Source organism: Leuresthes tenuis, unplaced genomic scaffold (genome assembly GCF_036924035.1).
Source record: "Leuresthes tenuis unplaced genomic scaffold, fLeuTen1.0.hap1 SCAF_16, whole genome shotgun sequence".
NCBI classification, from domain to species: domain Eukaryota; kingdom Metazoa; phylum Chordata; class Actinopteri; order Atheriniformes; family Atherinopsidae; genus Leuresthes; species Leuresthes tenuis.
Genome location: NW_027325370.1, coordinates 161,479 through 179,313, shown reverse-complemented (window position 1 = coordinate 179,313; position 17,835 = coordinate 161,479). Strand labels below are relative to the sequence as shown.

Sequence of the window (17,835 nt, the reverse complement as noted above, 5' to 3'; positions counted from 1 at the left end):
ATGATGGATGGATGGATGGATGGATGGATGGATGGATGGATGGATGATGGATGGATGGATAATAAATGGATGGATGATGGATGGATGATGGATGGATAATAAATGGATGGATGGATGGATGGATGGATGGATGGATGGATGGATGGATGGATGGATGATGGATGGATGGATAATAAATGGATGGATGATGGATGGATGATGGATGGATAATAAATGGATGGATGGATGGATGATGGATGGATGATGGATGGATGACAGACGGATGGATGGATGGATGGATGATGGATGGATGGATGGACGGATGGATGGACGGATGGATGGATGGATGGATAATAAATGGATGGATGGATGGATGATGGATGGATGGATGGATGGATGATGGATGATGGATGGATGGATGATGGATGGATAATAAATGGATGGATGACAGACGGATGGCAGACCTACCGTCCCTCCAGGACACACCAGCCACAGTACGGGTCTCTGACAGCGAGGCAGGACGCACAGTCGGTGTGAGCCTCGCAGGACGCCACAGGAACCTTCGACAACTGAAACAAAGACAGGAAACCTGACCTCAGCTTCTGATTGGACATGAATTGCAGAAGAGGGGGAGAGGACGGCAGGAAAGAGGAGGTTTCCTTACCTTGTCATTGGTTAAAACGTAAACTTGCTGCTGGCTCTCATCCAAAAGGAGATCAGCACTGATGGCGCTGCCACTGTCAACCAACACGCTGCCATACAGGTCGCCGGACCTGCCGGAGCGCACCAATACCTGCAACACAGGGGAGTTCACAGAGGTCAGCTCTGACTCCTCTCTTCTGAAGGTTCCTGCAGGATCTGATCGGGTCCTGCAGGATCTGATCGGGTCCTGGCCTCACAGAACCATCTGTGTTCTGACAGCTGAAGCACCGTGAGATGCTGGAAGCTGCGACTGTCAGCAACAACAGAAGGGAAGCACTGGGACGCCTCCGCCCACCACCGGGTGGCGCTGCTGTATCCCAGCAGCAGGAGAGCCTGAGGTAAACTGACATCCTCATCTGGGATTTATTGATCAGGTAGAGTTTGTACGGATGTAACACCAGCTGTCCAGGACAACAGTTTGTATTCTGAAACAGATCCGACAGCTTATCTCCCGGTTATCCAACCAACAACATGAAGGTTGGTTCTCAGCTCTGTGAGCGTGGATCTGTGCACGTTGATGTAGAACAGGTGGAGCTGAGCTCAGCTGACCAATCAGAATGATTTCTTTCTGTCAGGGAAAGATGATCAATAATCTGATCAGTATCTCTGCTGATTTAATTTTGTGTCCTCAGCCTCTGAACTCAAAAAGAGTTTCAGTTGTTCTCAGATGATGAACAATCTGTGGGTTAGGGTTAGGGTTAGGGTTAACCCTAACCCTAACCCTTCACCTTCGCTAGTTCAGCCCAGTAAGAACTGAACTGGCTTTAGGTTCTGATTTTACCCAGTTTCCAGTCACAAAGAGAAAAGTCTAAAACAAAATCCACAAATACAGAAATCCTGCCACTGAAAAACCACCCTCTGGTTGTTACCTGAATCTAGGTCTCTCAGAACCAGGACAAAGCCCGTTCAACCTAAACTCAGACAGAACCTGGTACCGGTGCCTGTGCTCGTCATGTGTGCAGGTGGGGTCCACACTGGAAAGATCAACTGAGTCGGACTTCATGCCCAGACTGTAAACTGGTGGTTCTGCTGCTGTCAAAAAAATGGATGCAGCATGATGACAGGGTTCTGACCCAGTTTTCACCAGAGGCCTGATGACCGGGTCCAGTTAAGTAACAAAGTCCTGCAGAGTTCCTCCTTTTGGCTCCTCACCTACAAAAACAGGAGACACACGGCAGGAAAGCCGGGCTTTCAGGGTCCAAACCTTGTTGATTAGCTGACAGTTGCCCAGGTGCACTCTGGGTAAAGACCCAGCGGGTGCACTCTGGGTAAAGACCCAGCAGGTGCACTCTGGGTAAAGACCCAGCAGGTGCACTCTGGGTAAAGACCCAGCAGGTGCACTCTGGGTAAAGACCCAGCAGGTGCACTCTGGGTAAAGACCCAGCAGGTGCACTCTGGGTAAAGACCCAGCAGGTGCACTCTGGGTAAAGACCCAGCAGGTGCAGGTGCACTCTGGGTAAAGACCCAGCAGGTGCACTGTGGGTAAAGACCCAGCAGGTGCACTGTGGGTAAAGACCCAGCGGGTGCACTGTGGGTAAAGACCCAGCGGGTGCACTCTGGGTAAAGACCCAGCGGGTGCACTCTGGGTAAAGACCCAGCGGGTGCACTCTGGGTAAAGACCCAGCGGGTGCACTCTGGGTAAAGACCCAGCGGGTGCACTCTGGGTAAAGACCCAGCGGGTGCACTCTGGGTAAAGACCCAGCGGGTGCACTCTGGGTAAAGACCCAGCGGGTGCACTCTGGGTAAAGACCCAGCGGGTGCACTCTGGGTAAAGACCCAGCGGGTGCACTCTGGGTAAAGACCCAGCAGGTGCAGGTGCACTCTGGGTAAAGACCCAGCAGGTGCACTCTGGGTAAAGACCCAGCGGGTGCAGGTGCACTCTGGGTAAAGACCCAGCGGGTGCAGGTGCACTCTGGGTAAAGACCCAGCGGGTGCAGGTGCACTCTGGGTAAAGACCCAGCAGGTGCACTGTGGGTAAAGACCCAGCGGGTGCACTCTGGGTAAAGACCCAGCAGGTGCACTCTGGGTAAAGACCCAGCAGGTGCAGGTGCACTCTGGGTAAAGACCCAGCAGGTGCACTCTGGGTAAAGACCCAGCAGGTGCAGGTGCACTCTGGGTAAAGACCCAGCGGGTGCACTGTGGGTAAAGACCCAGCGGGTGCACTCTGGGTAAAGACCCAGCAGGTGCAGGTGCACTCTGGGTAAAGACCCAGCAGGTGCACTCTGGGTAAAGACCCAGCAGGTGCAGGTGCACTCTGGGTAAAGACCCAGCGGGTGCACTGTGGGTAAAGACCCAGCGGGTGCACTCTGGGTAAAGACCCAGCAGGTGCAGGTGCACTCTGGGTAAAGACCCAGCGGGTGCACTGTGGGTAAAGACCCAGCGGGTGGAGGTGCACTCTGGGTAAAGACCCAGCAGGTGCACTGTGGGTAAAGACCCAGCGGGTGGAGGTGCACTCTGGGTAAAGACCCAGCGGGTGCAGGTGCACTCTGGGTAAAGACCCAGCGGGTGCACTCTGGGTAAAGACCCAGCAGGTGCACTCTGGGTAAAGACCCAGCGGGTGCACTCTGGGTAAAGACCCAGCAGGTGCACTCTGGGTAAAGACCCAGCTGGTGCACTCTGGGTAAAGACCCAGCTGGTGCACTCTGGGTAAAGACCCAGCGGGTGCACTCTGGGTAAAGACCCAGCGGGTGCACTCTGGGTAAAGACCCAGCGGGTGCAGGTGCACTCTGGGTAAAGACCCAGCGGGTGCACTCTGGGTAAAGACCCAGCAGGTGCACTCTGGGTAAAGACCCAGCAGGTGCACTCTGGGTAAAGACTCAGCAGGTGCACTCTGGGTAAAGACCCAGCAGGTGCACTCTGGGTAAAGACCCAGCGGGTGCAGGTGCACTCTGGGTAAAGACCCAGCGGGTGCACTCTGGGTAAAGACCCAGCAGGTGCACTCTGGGTAAAGACCCAGCAGGTGCACTCTGGGTAAAGACCCAGCAGGTGCACTCTGGGTAAAGACTCAGCAGGTGCACCTGAATCATTCCCTAAATATTGATGAGAGAATCAAAGCTCTGCTGTTCACATCTGTGAGGCAGCGAGGCAGGAAGTAAGGTTCTGGTGTCAGAACCAGTACCGGCAGACCGGTCACCGTGCCACGTGTTCGCACTTGGAGGTTAAAAATGTGCACGTGTGTTTTTGCGTGATGTCACCTTATACAGTCGTCCCTCGCGGTCGCCCAGGAAGGCGATGGTGAGTCCTGCTTCCGTTGCTGCGGTGACGGCCGTCAGCTGGGTAGCCAGGGTGACGGTGGGCGTGGCCTGAACGGGCACGGCGCTGGCGATGGGGTTGGGGGTGTGCTCTCCCCCACAGGGGTACTCCGAAAGAGAGTCCTTGTAAAGAAACGGCGCTCAGTGAGAAACAAACAAACACTGAAGCTTCCTCTAACACACTTTAATCTGAATGTTATGTGGGTCAAATCCGTCAAATCCTGCCAGCTGTGTGTATTTGAGTGACAGCTGCCCAGGATAATCCACACACACACACACACACACACACACACACACACACACACACACACACACTCACACTCACACAGACTCACACACACACACACACAGACACACACAGAGACACACACTCACACACACACAGACAGACACACACAGAGACACACACACACACACACACACACACACACACACACGCACACACACACACACACACACACACACACACACAGACACACACACAGTGACACAGGTGATGACCATCAACAGCTTTTTCCAAAACAGCTCCGAATCTGTGATGTCATCAGTGAATTGTGATGTCATCAGATGTACCTCTTGGATTAGAGCAGATCAATGCGTGTGATTGAATGGTTCACACAGACAGAGAGGACAGACAGTTTAAACCTCTGCTGTTCAGATCTTTCTGAACGTGTTTCTGAAGCTGTCCACAAACATCTGGTGAGGAACGCCTGCCTTTGAGCCTCGGAACACAGAACCAGAACATCTGAATGTTGCCCCCTCTGAGGAGTGTCAAGCTATGTGGTTACGTGTGTTACCTGTTCGCAGGTGTTTACCTTCGGTAGCCTGAGACACTTTGACGACACGGCGTATTCGATGTAGGCCTCTTCTTGTCCGCCGCTGCCCCGCCCGCCCTCTGTATAACACACTTCCTGTGCCCTCAGCATCATGGCGTCCAGCTGTCCAATCTCATAAACACAGAGTGCTGAGCGACTTGTCGCCACAGGTGTAGATGCCTGCCCTGCTGCCATGACAACGAACAGAACGGCCTCGCCCGAGTGGTTACCAAACCACGCCCCCTGAGCCAGGTTGTAGCCGCCCTCGCACAGCAGGGGCACCTCCACGTACGAATAGAAGCTGCGATCGGAGACGCAGAGCCTGGAGGCGTACGTCCGGTACTCCTTCTTGTGCCACATATCGCGCCGGGAGAACAGGAAGTAGACGTGGTTGCCGTGGGCAACAGCTTTCACAAAGTGGTTGTTGTACTCAGAGTAACTTCCCACCACGAGTTTCCCAAGCTCCTCCTCCTGAGAAAAAGCCCTGCGAGGTGGATTCACAGGGAACAGACGGCGTGTTGTGATCGGTGGGATGTCGCCAGGACCCTTGCTGGTGTAACCTCGACCAACCAGCATCAGGTGCAGCAGGCCGCCAGCCCCATCTGCATCCTGTTTGCTCTTTGTGGTTATTACCACACCAACAGTGGAGACTCGAGGTTCGTTGGCTGCAACGTACTGAGTGTCAACGGGGTTGGAGGTCTGATAGATGAGCTGAGAGATGTTGGATAGACTCCTGCAGAGAAGGAGGGGACACAAATACATGAAGTCATCAGAAAGATTCACAAACACGGTGAGAAGGTTGGACGAACGAGTGTCACAGCTGATTTAAAACTATTTATCAGTGAAAAATATGATGACAAATGAACAGCAAACATTGAGTGGAAACCAGCACTAAGTTACCTCTTTTCACAGATTCCTTGGAAGAGAGAGCCGCATACAATCAGGCTCCCTGGCTCCGCCCCCTGCCCCGCCTCCATCAGCAGCAGCTTGTTGTGGTTGTGAGTTGGCGCTGCTGAGTGGCAGTCCTGAGGAAATATGGGAGGGAGACAGTCTGGGGAGTCCAGGTGGGGGCCAGTGTTCACATGTGACACCACTTCCAGGTCCGAGGTCAGCTGGTACAGGTGGTCAACTCCGCCCACATACAGAAGCCCCACCCCCGGGTTGAGCAGCATGTGAGACAGCGGGGAGCCCTCCAGCTTCACCCATTGCGCCACGACATCTGCGGGCTGGGAGGGAGGGGGGAGGATGGCGAGGAAGACGAGGACGACTGATGGGGGGATGGAGGAGGCCACCATGGCAGCTCCTCTTTAGCTGCAGTAGGTAAACAGAGGGGGAGGCTTTGAACCAAACAGCGCAGCAGGGTTCATAACTTAGGCTAAGCTAGAGTGAGCTCGGCCAATATATGTGACTCAGAACTGGCCTTTAGTCCTGTCCGAAGCTCTTTTTCACCAAACTGATACTAAACCAGCCACATAAAAGAAATCTGGTCTAAAAACAAAGCAAACACACCTGTCTATACCTGTGAAAGAGGTCACACCTCTGCAGAGCCCACATTCACCGATGTTCCCCACGTTCATTAATGTTCCCCACGTTCACCGATGTTCCCCACATTCACCGATGTTCCCCACGTTCACCGATGTTCCCCACGTTCACCGATGTTCCCCACGTTCACCGATGTTCCCCACGTTCACCGATGTTCCCCACGTTCACCGATGTTCCCCACGTTCAACGATGTTCCCCACGTTCACCGATGTTCCCCACGTTCACCGATGTTCCCCACGTTCACCGATGTTCCCCACGTTCACCGATGTTCCCCACATTCACCGATGTTCCCCACATTCACCGATGTTCCCCACGTTCACCGATGTTCCCCACATTCACTAATGTTCCCCACGTTCACCGATGTTCCCCACATTCACTAATGTTCCCCACATTCACTGATGTTCCCCACATTCACTAATGTTCCCCACATTCACTAATGTTCCCCACATTCACAGATGTTCCCCACGTTCACCGATGTTCCCCACGTTCACCGATGTTCCCCACGTTCACCGATGTTCCCCACGTTCACCGATGTTCCCCACGTTCACCGATGTTCCCCACGTTCACCGATGTTCCCCACGTTCACCGATGTTCCCCACGTTCACCGATGTTCCCCACGTTCACCGATGTTCCCCACGTTCACCGATGTTCCCCACGTTCACCGATGTTCCCCACGTTCACCGATGTTCCCCACGTTCAACGATGTTCCCCACGTTCACCGATGTTCCCCACGTTCACCGATGTTCCCCACGTTCACCGATGTTCCCCACGTTCACCGATGTTCCCCACGTTCACCGATGTTCCCCACGTTCACCGATGTTCCCCACGTTCACCGATGTTCCCCACGTTCAACGATGTTCCCCACGTTCAACGATGTTCCCCACGTTCACCGATGTTCCCCACGTTCACTGATGTTCCCCACGTTCACTAATGTTCCCCACGTTCACCGATGTTCCCCACGTTCAACGATGTTCCCCACGTTCACCGATGTTCCCCACGTTCACTAATGTTCCCCACGTTCACCGATGTTCCCCACGTTCACCGATGTTCCCCACGTTCACCGATGTTCCCCACGTTCACCGATGTTCCCCACGTTCACCGATGTTCCCCACGTTCACCGATGTTCCCCACATTCACTAATGTTCCCCACATTCACCGATGTTCCCCACGTTCACCGATGTTCCCCACATTCACCGATGTTCCCCACGTTCACCGATGTTCCCCACGTTCACCGATGTTCCCCACGTTCACTAATGTTCCCCACGTTCACCGATGTTCCCCACGTTCACTAATGTTCCCCACGTTCACCGATGTTCCCCACGTTCACCGATGTTCCCCACGTTCACCGATGTTCCCCACGTTCACTAATGTTCCCCACGTTCACCGATGTTCCCCACGTTCACTAATGTTCCCCACGTTCACCGATGTTCCCCACGTTCACTAATGTTCCCCACGTTCACCGATGTTCCCCACGTTCACCGATGTTCCCCACGTTCACCGATGTTCCCCACGTTCACCGATGTTCCCCACGTTCACCGATGTTCCCCACGTTCACTGATGTTCCCCACGTTCACCGATGTTCCCCACGTTCACTAATGTTCCCCACGTTCACCGATGTTCCCCACGTTCACTAATGTTCCCCACGTTCACCGATGTTCCCCACGTTCACCGATGTTCCCCACGTTCACCGATGTTCCCCACGTTCACCGATGTTCCCCACGTTCACCGATGTTCCCCACATTCACCGATGTTCCCCACGTTCACCGATGTTCCCCACGTTCACTAATGTTCCCCACATTCACCGATGTTCCCCACGTTCACCGATGTTCCCCACGTTCACCAATGTTCCCCACGTTCACCGATGTTCCCCACGTTCACCGATGTTCCCCACGTTCACCGATGTTCCCCACGTTCACCGATGTTCCCCACGTTCACCGATGTTCCCCACGTTCATTGATGTTCCCCACATTCACTAATGTTCCCCACATTCACCGATGTTCCCCACGTTCACCGATGTTCCCCACGTTCACCGATGTTCCCCACGTTCACCGATGTTCCCCACGTTCACCGATGTTCCCCACGTTCACCGATGTTCCCCACGTTCACCGATGTTCCCCACGTTCATTGATGTTCCCCACAGTCACTAATGTTCCCCACATTCACCGATGTTCCCCACGTTCACCGATGTTCCCCACGTTCACCGATGTTCCCCACGTTCACCGATGTTCCCCACGTTCATTGATGTTCCCCACGTTCACCGATGTTCCCCACGTTCATTGATGTTCCCCACGTTCACTAATGTTCCCCACGTTCACTGATGTTCCCCACGTTCACTAATGTTCCCCACATTCACCGATGTTCCCCACGTTCACTAATGTTCCCCACGTTCATTAATGTTCCCCACATTCACCGATGTTCCCCACGTTCATTAATGTTCCCCACGTTCACTGATGTTCCCCACGTTCACTAATGTTCCCCACGTTCACCGATGTTCCCCACGTTCACCGATGTTCCCCACGTTCACCGATGTTCCCAACGTTCACTGATGTTCCCCACGTTCACTAATGTTCCCCACGTTCACCGATGTTCCCCACGTTCACCGATGTTCCCCACGTTCACCGATGTTCCCCACGTTCACCGATGTTCCCAACGTTCACTGATGTTCCCCACGTTCACTAATGTTCCCCACGTTCACCGATGTTCCCCACGTTCACCGATGTTCCCCACGTTCACCGATGTTCCCAACGTTCACTGATGTTCCCAACGTTCACCGATGTTCCCCACGTTCACTAATGTTCCCCACATTCACCGATGTTCCCCACGTTCACCGATGTTCCCCACGTTCACCGATGTTCCCAACGTTCACCGATGTTCCCCACGTTCACTAATGTTCCCCACGTTCACCGATGTTCCCCACGTTCACCGATGTTCCCCACGTTCACTAATGTTCCCCACATTCACCGATGTTCCCCACGTTCACAGATGTTCCCCACGTTCACTAATGTTCCCCACATTCACTGATGTTCCCCACGTTCACCGATGTTCCCCACGTTCACCGATGTTCCCCACGTTCACCGATGTTCCCCACGTTCACCGATGTTCCTCACGTTCACCGATGTTCCCCACGTTCACTGATGTTCCCCACGTTCACCGATGTTCCTCACGTTCACCGATGTTCCCCACGTTCACTGATGTTCCCCACGTTCACTGATGTTCCCCACGTTCACAGATGTTCCCCACGTTCACTAATGTTCCCCACATTCACTGATGTTCCCCACGTTCACAGATGTTCCCCACGTTCACTAATGTTCCCCACGTTCACCGATGTTCCCCACGTTCACCGATGTTCCCCACGTTCACCGATGTTCCCCACGTTCACTAATGTTCCCCACATTCACCGATGTTCCCCACGTTCACTAATGTTCCCCACGTTCACCGATGTTCCCCACGTTCACTGATGTTCCCCACGTTCACTAATGTTCCCCACGTTCACCGATGTTCCCCACGTTCACCGATGTTCCCCACGTTCACCGATGTTCCCCACGTTCACCGATGTTCCCCACGTTCACTAATGTTCCCCACATTCACCGATGTTCCCCACGTTCACCGATGTTCCCCACGTTCACTAATGTTCCCCACATTCATTAATGTTCCCCACGTTCACCGATGTTCCCCACGTTCACCGATGTTCCCCACGTTCACTAATGTTCCCCACATTCATTAATGTTCCCCACATTCACCGATGTTCCCCACGTTCATTAATGTTCCCCACGTTCACCGATGTTCCCCACATTCACTAATGTTCCCCACATTCATTAATGTTCCCCACATTCACCGATGTTCCCCACGTTCACCGATGTTCCCCACATTCACTAATGTTCCCCACATTCATTAATGTTCCCCACATTCACCGATGTTCCCCACGTTCACTAATGTTCCCCACGTTCACCGATGTTCCCCACGTTCACCGATGTTCCCCACGTTCACTAATGTTCCCCACATTCATTAATGTTCCCCACATTCACAGATGTTCCCCACGTTCACCGATGTTCCCCACGTTCACCGATGTTCCCCACGTTCACTGATGTTCCCCACGTTCACCAATGTTCCCCACGTTCACTGATGTTCCCCACGTTCACTAATGTTCCCCTCGGTGAATCAGAACCTGAACAGAACTTTTCTGGGTTACTTTGGCTTCTTTTTTACAGTTTCTGGCCATCCTGCTGCATGTTGGACACAAACAGACTGTTTAACTTCCCCTGGTGCATGCTGGGAAACACCCTGAGAGGCCTCAGGACACACACACATAGTTCAACATTTCCATGGTAATTCTGCACATCCTCACACAGTCTGTATGCTAATCAGCTCCTCCCCGAGCTGAAGGGAGCTTCATCTATAATTCATGCCGCTGAGCAGAAGGAGAGCTGTCGGCTGTCAGGGAGGAAAGTGGAGTTTCAGAAAGAGGTGAGAGGAAGGACAGAAGAAGGAGGTAGAGACAGAGGCGGTGAAGCGTAAAAAAAAATAGAAAACAAACTCCTGTTTGATCTGCTGAGCTCAGATCTGCTTTGTCTCTCTGTGACACCCCCCAAAATTCCTACAGAGGCCATGAGAGCACAAAACTCAGCAGAAAACACAAAACTTGGAGCAACCATCAAAATCTCATTAAGGGTCCCTGGAAACTCCTTTCGGATCCAGGAGCATACTACAGACTCTTTGATCCTTGTTAACCGGCCTGGAAAACACTTAGAACTTCCTCAAGGACTTCCTGAAATGTTTTCTGGTCTCTTCTGACAGACCTACGGGGTGGACCTGGAACATTGTCCAGGACTTCAATGACCTATGTGGTTATCCCTGGATACCCTTCAAGAAAATCTGAGTCTCCATAGGAACACGGGGAGCTCCTCCAGGACCTCTGGAACTTCCTTTGTGGACACAAACCTCCTATAGAAGCAGGTCCTGCTCTCTGATTGGCTGTCAGGTGAACTTCTCGCATCACTCAGGTGTTTTGTTCTGCTGGTAACCATTGCAACAGAGACAATGCTGCAGGTGCATCTGCAGTGAAACATTCAGCAGTTTACTCTGCCAATCTCAGCAGTTTGCACTTTACTCCTCTTTTGTGCCCCCACCCACCCCCACCCACCTTATGTAAATGAAGGACAGGCTGCTTTCATCATAGGGAGGTGATGATTACAGGCTGCCTTACCTCAGGCACACACACACCTCCACCCACATATTATCTCTGTGGTTTGCTGCTGACTCTCACACCCTTCAAAGAGATGTGCACACACACAGCTGTGGGTGTGTTACAGTGTGTTACTGTGTGTGTGCACACTTAAATTTCTTCTCTTTGTTCATATCCTGTTCTTCTCCCTCGGTGACTCCCTCCCTCAGTGTTTCTACTCGTCCTACTTTCAGTCTGCTGAGCTAGTTCAGATATAAAAGCTAAGAGCCGGTCCTGGACAGGGACTAAGACCCGGTCCAGGGCCTGTCCTGAGTCCTAGTTTAGTCAGTCTGGCTTTACTACATGACCCACAGTCCCGACTCGTCCCTAGACCCACAGTCCCGATTCGTCCCTAGACCCACAGTCCCGACTCGTCCCTAGACCCACGGTCCCGACTCGTCCCTAGACCCACGGTCCCGACTCGTCCCTAGACCCACGGTCCCGACTCGTCCCTAGACCCACGGTCCCGACTCGTCCCTAGACCCACGGTCCCGACTCGTCCCTAGACCCACAGTCAGGCTCGTCCCTAGACCCACGGTCAGGCTCGTCCCTAGACCCACAGTCAGGCTCGTCCCTAGACCCACAGTCAGGCTCGTCCCTAGACCCACAGTCAGGCTCGTCCCTAGACCCACAGTCAGGCTCGTCCCTAGACCCACAGTCAGGCTCGTCCCTAGACCCACAGTCAGGCTCGTCCCTAGACCCACGGTCCCGACTCGTCCCTAGACCCACGGTCCCTAGACCCACAGTCAGGCTCGTCCCTAGACCCACAGTCAGGCTCGTCCCTAGACCCACAGTCCCGACTCATCCCTAGACCCACAGTCCCGACTCGTCCCTAGACCCACGGTCAGGCTCGTCCCTAGACCCACAGTCCCGATTCGTCCCTAGACCCACGGTCCCGACTCGTCCCTAGACCCACGGTCCCGACTCGTCCCTAGACCCACGGTCAGGCTCGTCCCTAAACCCAGTCCCGACTCATCCCTAGACCCACAGTCCCGACTCGTCCCTAGACCCACGGTCAGGCTCGTCCCTAGACCCACAGTCAGGCTCGTCCCTAGACCCACAGTCCCGATTCGTCCCTAGACCCACGGTCCCGACTCGTCCCTAGACCCACGGTACCGACTCGTCCCTAGACCCACGGTCCCGACTCGTCCCTAGACCCACGGTCAGGCTCGTCCCTAGACCCACAGTCAGGCTCGTCCCTAGACCCACGGTCCCGACTCGTCCCTAGACCCACGGTCCCGATTCGTCCCTAGACCCACAGTCAGGCTCGTCCCTAGACCCACAGTCCCGACTCGTTCCTAGACCCACGGTCAGGCTCGTCCCTAGACCCACAGTCCCGACTCGTCCCTAGACCCACAGTCAGGCTCGTCCCTAGACCCACAGTCAGGCTCGTCCCTAGACCCACAGTCAGGCTCGTCCCTAGACCCACGGTCAGGCTCGTCCCTAGACCCAGTCCCGACTCGTCCCTAGACCCACAGTCCCGACTCGTCCCTAGACCCACAGTCAGGCTCGTCCCTAGACCCACAGTCCCGACTCGTCCCTAGACCCACAGTCCCGACTCGTCCCTAGACCCACAGTCAGGCTCGTCCCTAGACCCACAGTCCCGACTCGTCCCTAGACCCACAGTCAGGCTCGTCCCTAGACCCACAGTCAGGCTCGTCCCTAGACCCACAGTCAGGCTCGTCCCTAGACCCACGGTCCCGACTCGTCCCTAGACCCACGGTCAGGCTCGTCCCTAGACCCAGTCAGGCTCGTCCCTAAACCCACGGTCAGGCTCGTCCCTAGACCCACGGTCCCGACTCGTCCCTAGACCCACGGTCAGGCTCGTCCCTAGACCCAGTCAGGCTCGTCCCTAGACCCACAGTCCCGACTCGTCCCTAGACCCACAGTCCCGACTCGTCCCTAGACCCACGGTCAGGCTCGTCCCTAGACCCAGTCAGGCTCGTCCCTAGACCCACAGTCCCGACTCGTCCCTAGACCCACAGTCAGGCTCGTCCCTAGACCCACAGTCCCGACTCGTCCCTAGACCCACAGTCAGGCTCGTCCCTAGACCCACAGTCAGGCTCGTCCTTAGACCCACAGTCAGGCTCGTCCCTAGACCCACGGTCCCGACTCGTCCCTAGACCCACGGTCAGGCTCGTCCCTAGACCCAGTCAGGCTCGTCCCTAAACCCACGGTCAGGCTCGTCCCTAGACCCACGGTCCCGACTCGTCCCTAGACCCACGGTCAGGCTCGTCCCTAGACCCAGTCAGGCTCGTCCCTAGACCCACAGTCCCGACTCGTCCCTAGACCCACAGTCCCGACTCGTCCCTAGACCCACGGTCAGGCTCGTCCCTAGACCCAGTCAGGCTCGTCCCTAGACCCACAGTCCCGACTCGTCCCTAGACCCACAGTCAGGCTCGTCCCTAGACCCACAGTCCCGACTCGTCCCTAGACCCACAGTCAGGCTCGTCCCTAGACCCACAGTCAGGCTCGTCCTTAGACCCACAGTCAGGCTCGTCCCTAGACCCACGGTCCCGACTCGTCCCTAGACCCACGGTCAGGCTCGTCCCTAGACCCAGTCAGGCTCGTCCCTAAACCCACGGTCAGGCTCGTCCCTAGACCCACGGTCCCGACTCGTCCCTAGACCCACGGTCAGGCTCGTCCCTAGACCCAGTCAGGCTCGTCCCTAGACCCACAGTCCCGACTCGTCCCTAGACCCACAGTCAGGCTCGTCCCTAGACCCACAGTCCCGACTCGTCCCTAGACCCACAGTCAGGCTCGTCCCTAGACCCACAGTCAGGCTCGTCCCTAAACCCACAGTCAGGCTCGTCCCTAGACCCACGGTCCCGATTCGTCCCTAGACCCACAGTCAGGCTCGTCCCTAGACCCACGGTCCCGATTCGTCCCTAGACCCACGGTCAGGCTCGTCCCTAAACCCACAGTCAGGCTCGTCCCTAGACCCACAGTCAGGCTCGTCCCTAGACCCACGGTCCCGATTCGTCCCTAGACCCACAGTCCCGACTCGTCCCTAGACCCACAGTCCCGACTCGTCCCTAGACCCAGAGTCAGGCTCGTCCCTAAACCCACAGTCAGGCTCGTCCCTAGACCCACAGTCAGGCTCGTCCCTAAACCCACAGTCAGGCTCGTCCCTAGACCCACAGTCAGGCTCGTCCCTAGACCCACAGTCAGGCTCGTCCCTAGACCCACAGTCAGGCTCGTCCCTAGACCCACAGTCAGGCTCGTCCCTAGACCCACAGTCAGGCTCGTCCCTAGACCCACAGTCAGGCTCGTCCCTAGACCCACGGTCCCGATTCGTCCCTAGACCCACAGTCAGGCTCGTCCCTAGACCCACAGTCAGGCTCGTCCCTAGACCCACAGTCAAGCTCGTCCCTAGACCCACAGTCAGGCTCGTCCCTAGACCCACAGTCAGGCTCGTCCCTAGACCCACAGTCAGGCTCGTCCCTAGACCCACGGTCCCGATTCGTCCCTAGACCCACAGTCAGTCTCGTCCCTAGACCCACGGTCAGGCTCGTCCCTAGACCCACAGTCAGGCTCGTCCCTAGACCCACAGTCAGGCTCGTCCCTAGACCCACGGTCAGGCTCGTCCCTAGACCCACAGTCAGGCTCGTCCCTAGACCCACAGTCAGGCTCGTCCCTAGACCCACGGTCCCGATTCGTCCCTAGACCCACAGTCAGGCTCGTCCCTAGACCCACGGTCAGGCTCGTCCCTAGACCCACAGTCAGGCTCGTCCCTAGACCCACGGTCAGGCTCGTCCCTAGACCCACGGTCAGGCTCGTCCCTAGACCCACAGTCAGGCTCGTCCCTAGACCCACAGTCAGGCTCGTCCCTAGACCCACAGTCAGGCTCGTCCCTAGACCCACGGTCAGGCTCGTCCCTAGACCCACAGTCAGGCTCGTCCCTAGACCCACAGTCAGGCTCGTCCCTAGACCCACAGTCAGGCTCGTCCCTAGACCCACGGTCCCGATTCGTCCCTAGACCCACAGTCAGGCTCGTCCCTAGACCCACGGTCAGGCTCGTCCCTAGACCCACGGTCAGGCTCGTCCCTAGACCCACGGTCAGGCTCGTCCCTAGACCCACGGTCAGGCTCGTCCCTAGACCCACAGTCAGGCTCGTCCCTAGACCCACAGTCAGGCTCGTCCCTAGACCCACAGTCAGGCTCGTCCCTAGACCCACAGTCAGGCTCGTCCCTAGACCCACAGTCAGGCTCGTCCCTAGACCCACGGTCAGGCTCGTCCCTAGACCCACAGTCAGGCTCGTCCCTAGACCCACAGTCAGGCTCGTCCCTAGACCCACGGTCAGGCTCGTCCCTAGACCCACAGTCAGGCTCGTCCCTAGACCCACAGTCAGGCTCGTCCCTAGACCCACGGTCCCGATTCGTCCCTAGACCCACAGTCAGGCTCGTCCCTAGACCCACAGTCAGGCTCGTCCCTAGACCCACGGTCAGGCTCGTCCCTAGACCCACAGTCAGGCTCGTCCCTAGACCCACAGTCAGGCTCGTCCCTAGACCCACGGACCGACTCGTCGGAGCCTGTTTGAAACACTGCAGTAAAACACAGATCTGTAACAAACTGATGTTACCTGTAACAGACTGTCAAATATCTTTATCCTAATGATGTCATTATGATACAGTGATGACACCTTTTACGGCTGTATGACATCTTACAGGCACACACCTACACACTGCAGATTGAGGACACACCTGTGAGCAGGTGTGCTACTGCGTACAGACAGTAGAACTTCCTGTTAGAAATACATAGAACTAAATGTCGTTCTTCCACTTTTCTTTGTTTTCTTCTTGGGTCTTCCTGCTTCACGATTATTTTGTCATGTCTTTGTCTTTTTCACACACACACACACACACACACACACACACACACACACACACACACACACACACTCACTCACACACACACTCACACACACACTCACACACACACACACACACACACACACACACACACACACACACACACACACACACACACACACACACACACACACCCCAGTGAGCTCATAAATATTTTTCAGTTTGATATCATCAAGTGTTTGACAACTGAGACACAAACACATTAAATCCCAGCGGGATGGGTGTGTGTGTGAGAGAGTATCTTTACACATCCTCATCATCATCAAAGTCCCCACAGGAAGTCAATTTGTAACCATGGTGACAACTCGTTACTGTCGGAAGCTTTTTAAACACATCCTGTTGTTCCCATGGTTACCACAGACGCGACAGGGCGGCAGGTACAGAAGCTCAGGTTGAACTCTGTTGGTCCACCTCAGAGGAACCAGCAGATCGCCTGAAAGCAGCTGATCACATGACCCCCGTAGGCTGATGAACCACAGGTTGTAGGCCCTGCCTTCTGCATGTCAGCTGAGTCCTGCAATCCTGATAAATCTTCCTTTCACCTGATTGGTTCCCGGTACTCACCGGGAGTTTTCCTGGGGAGTTGGTGGGTCCCTAAACCATGTGGTATGAAAGAATGAAGAAGACATACCATAGTTTAAAAATCTACTGGTTTGTGACCTGATCAAGCTCCGGACTCATGAGTTTTAACAAGAGTGGATGTAGTAACTCATAGCCAGTTAACTTTGGTCCAGGTCAGTTTGTCCCTACCTGTTTCTCCTGTCAAAAAGTCCCAGATGAAAAGAGAAAAACGTGTATGTAAAGGTGACCTGTGATGGACCACCGAACTGCCCGGGTTTACCCTGCTTCTTGCCTGATAGGCTGGCGCTGCATTAATCGGGTTTAGAAAATGAATGGATGGAATATAAAGGTGTTAGCTAGGTTACACCAACTGGTTTCTATTCGTCTGAACTACTAAACGACTGACTTTTGCTTCTGCTATGTCTGTCATCAAATACGGAGACGGCGGAACCAGGAAACAGCACCAGAGACGTGATGAGGTTCACGATGAGAGGGATAATTTAGTCATATAAACTGCTGTAGCTGAGCTAACAGGCTTCAGTGCCCAGACAGGATCTGTCCTGGCAGATCCACACCTGTTCACCTGGAAGAGTGGGTCAGCACCAGCACTCTGACTGGGTCCAGTGTGAATACCACATGACCCGCTCAGCTCTAACCACGACAGCGTTGGTACCTGTGAGATAAAAACAACCACAACAAGTCTGACGAACGGCTCTGACAGAGTTTACATCATATCAACAGTTTTTAACCACAACTCAGAGAGGTCAAAGGTCATCATGGCATCTGCTGTCTGATTTAAAGATGAAAAAGATCTTTGGTTACATGATCCATTCATCAGAGCTGTGGTCAAAGACACCAAGTGTGAGTCAGACTGTTGATCAGAGTAAAGAAGG

The 17,835-nt window shown here is 54.8% G+C and overlaps 1 protein-coding gene across 2 annotated transcripts in view; it reads right to left on the bottom strand.

Annotated features, from left to right (window-relative positions):
- Window positions 1-17,835, bottom strand: part of plxnb3 (plexin B3) — a 104,543-nt gene that overhangs the window by 48,874 nt on the left and 37,834 nt on the right. For both annotated transcript variants that reach the window (XM_072367990.1, XM_072367991.1), the window contains 5 exons: window positions 5,648-6,058; window positions 4,748-5,480; window positions 3,876-4,055; window positions 644-772; window positions 448-548 (listed from right to left, as the gene is read on the bottom strand). In XM_072367990.1, coding sequence (XP_072224091.1) covers window positions 448-548; window positions 644-772; window positions 3,876-4,055; window positions 4,748-5,480; window positions 5,648-6,042 — 1,538 coding nt within the window. In that variant the 5' untranslated portion in view covers window positions 6,043-6,058. The remainder of the gene's footprint in view (window positions 1-447; window positions 549-643; window positions 773-3,875; window positions 4,056-4,747; window positions 5,481-5,647; window positions 6,059-17,835) is intronic.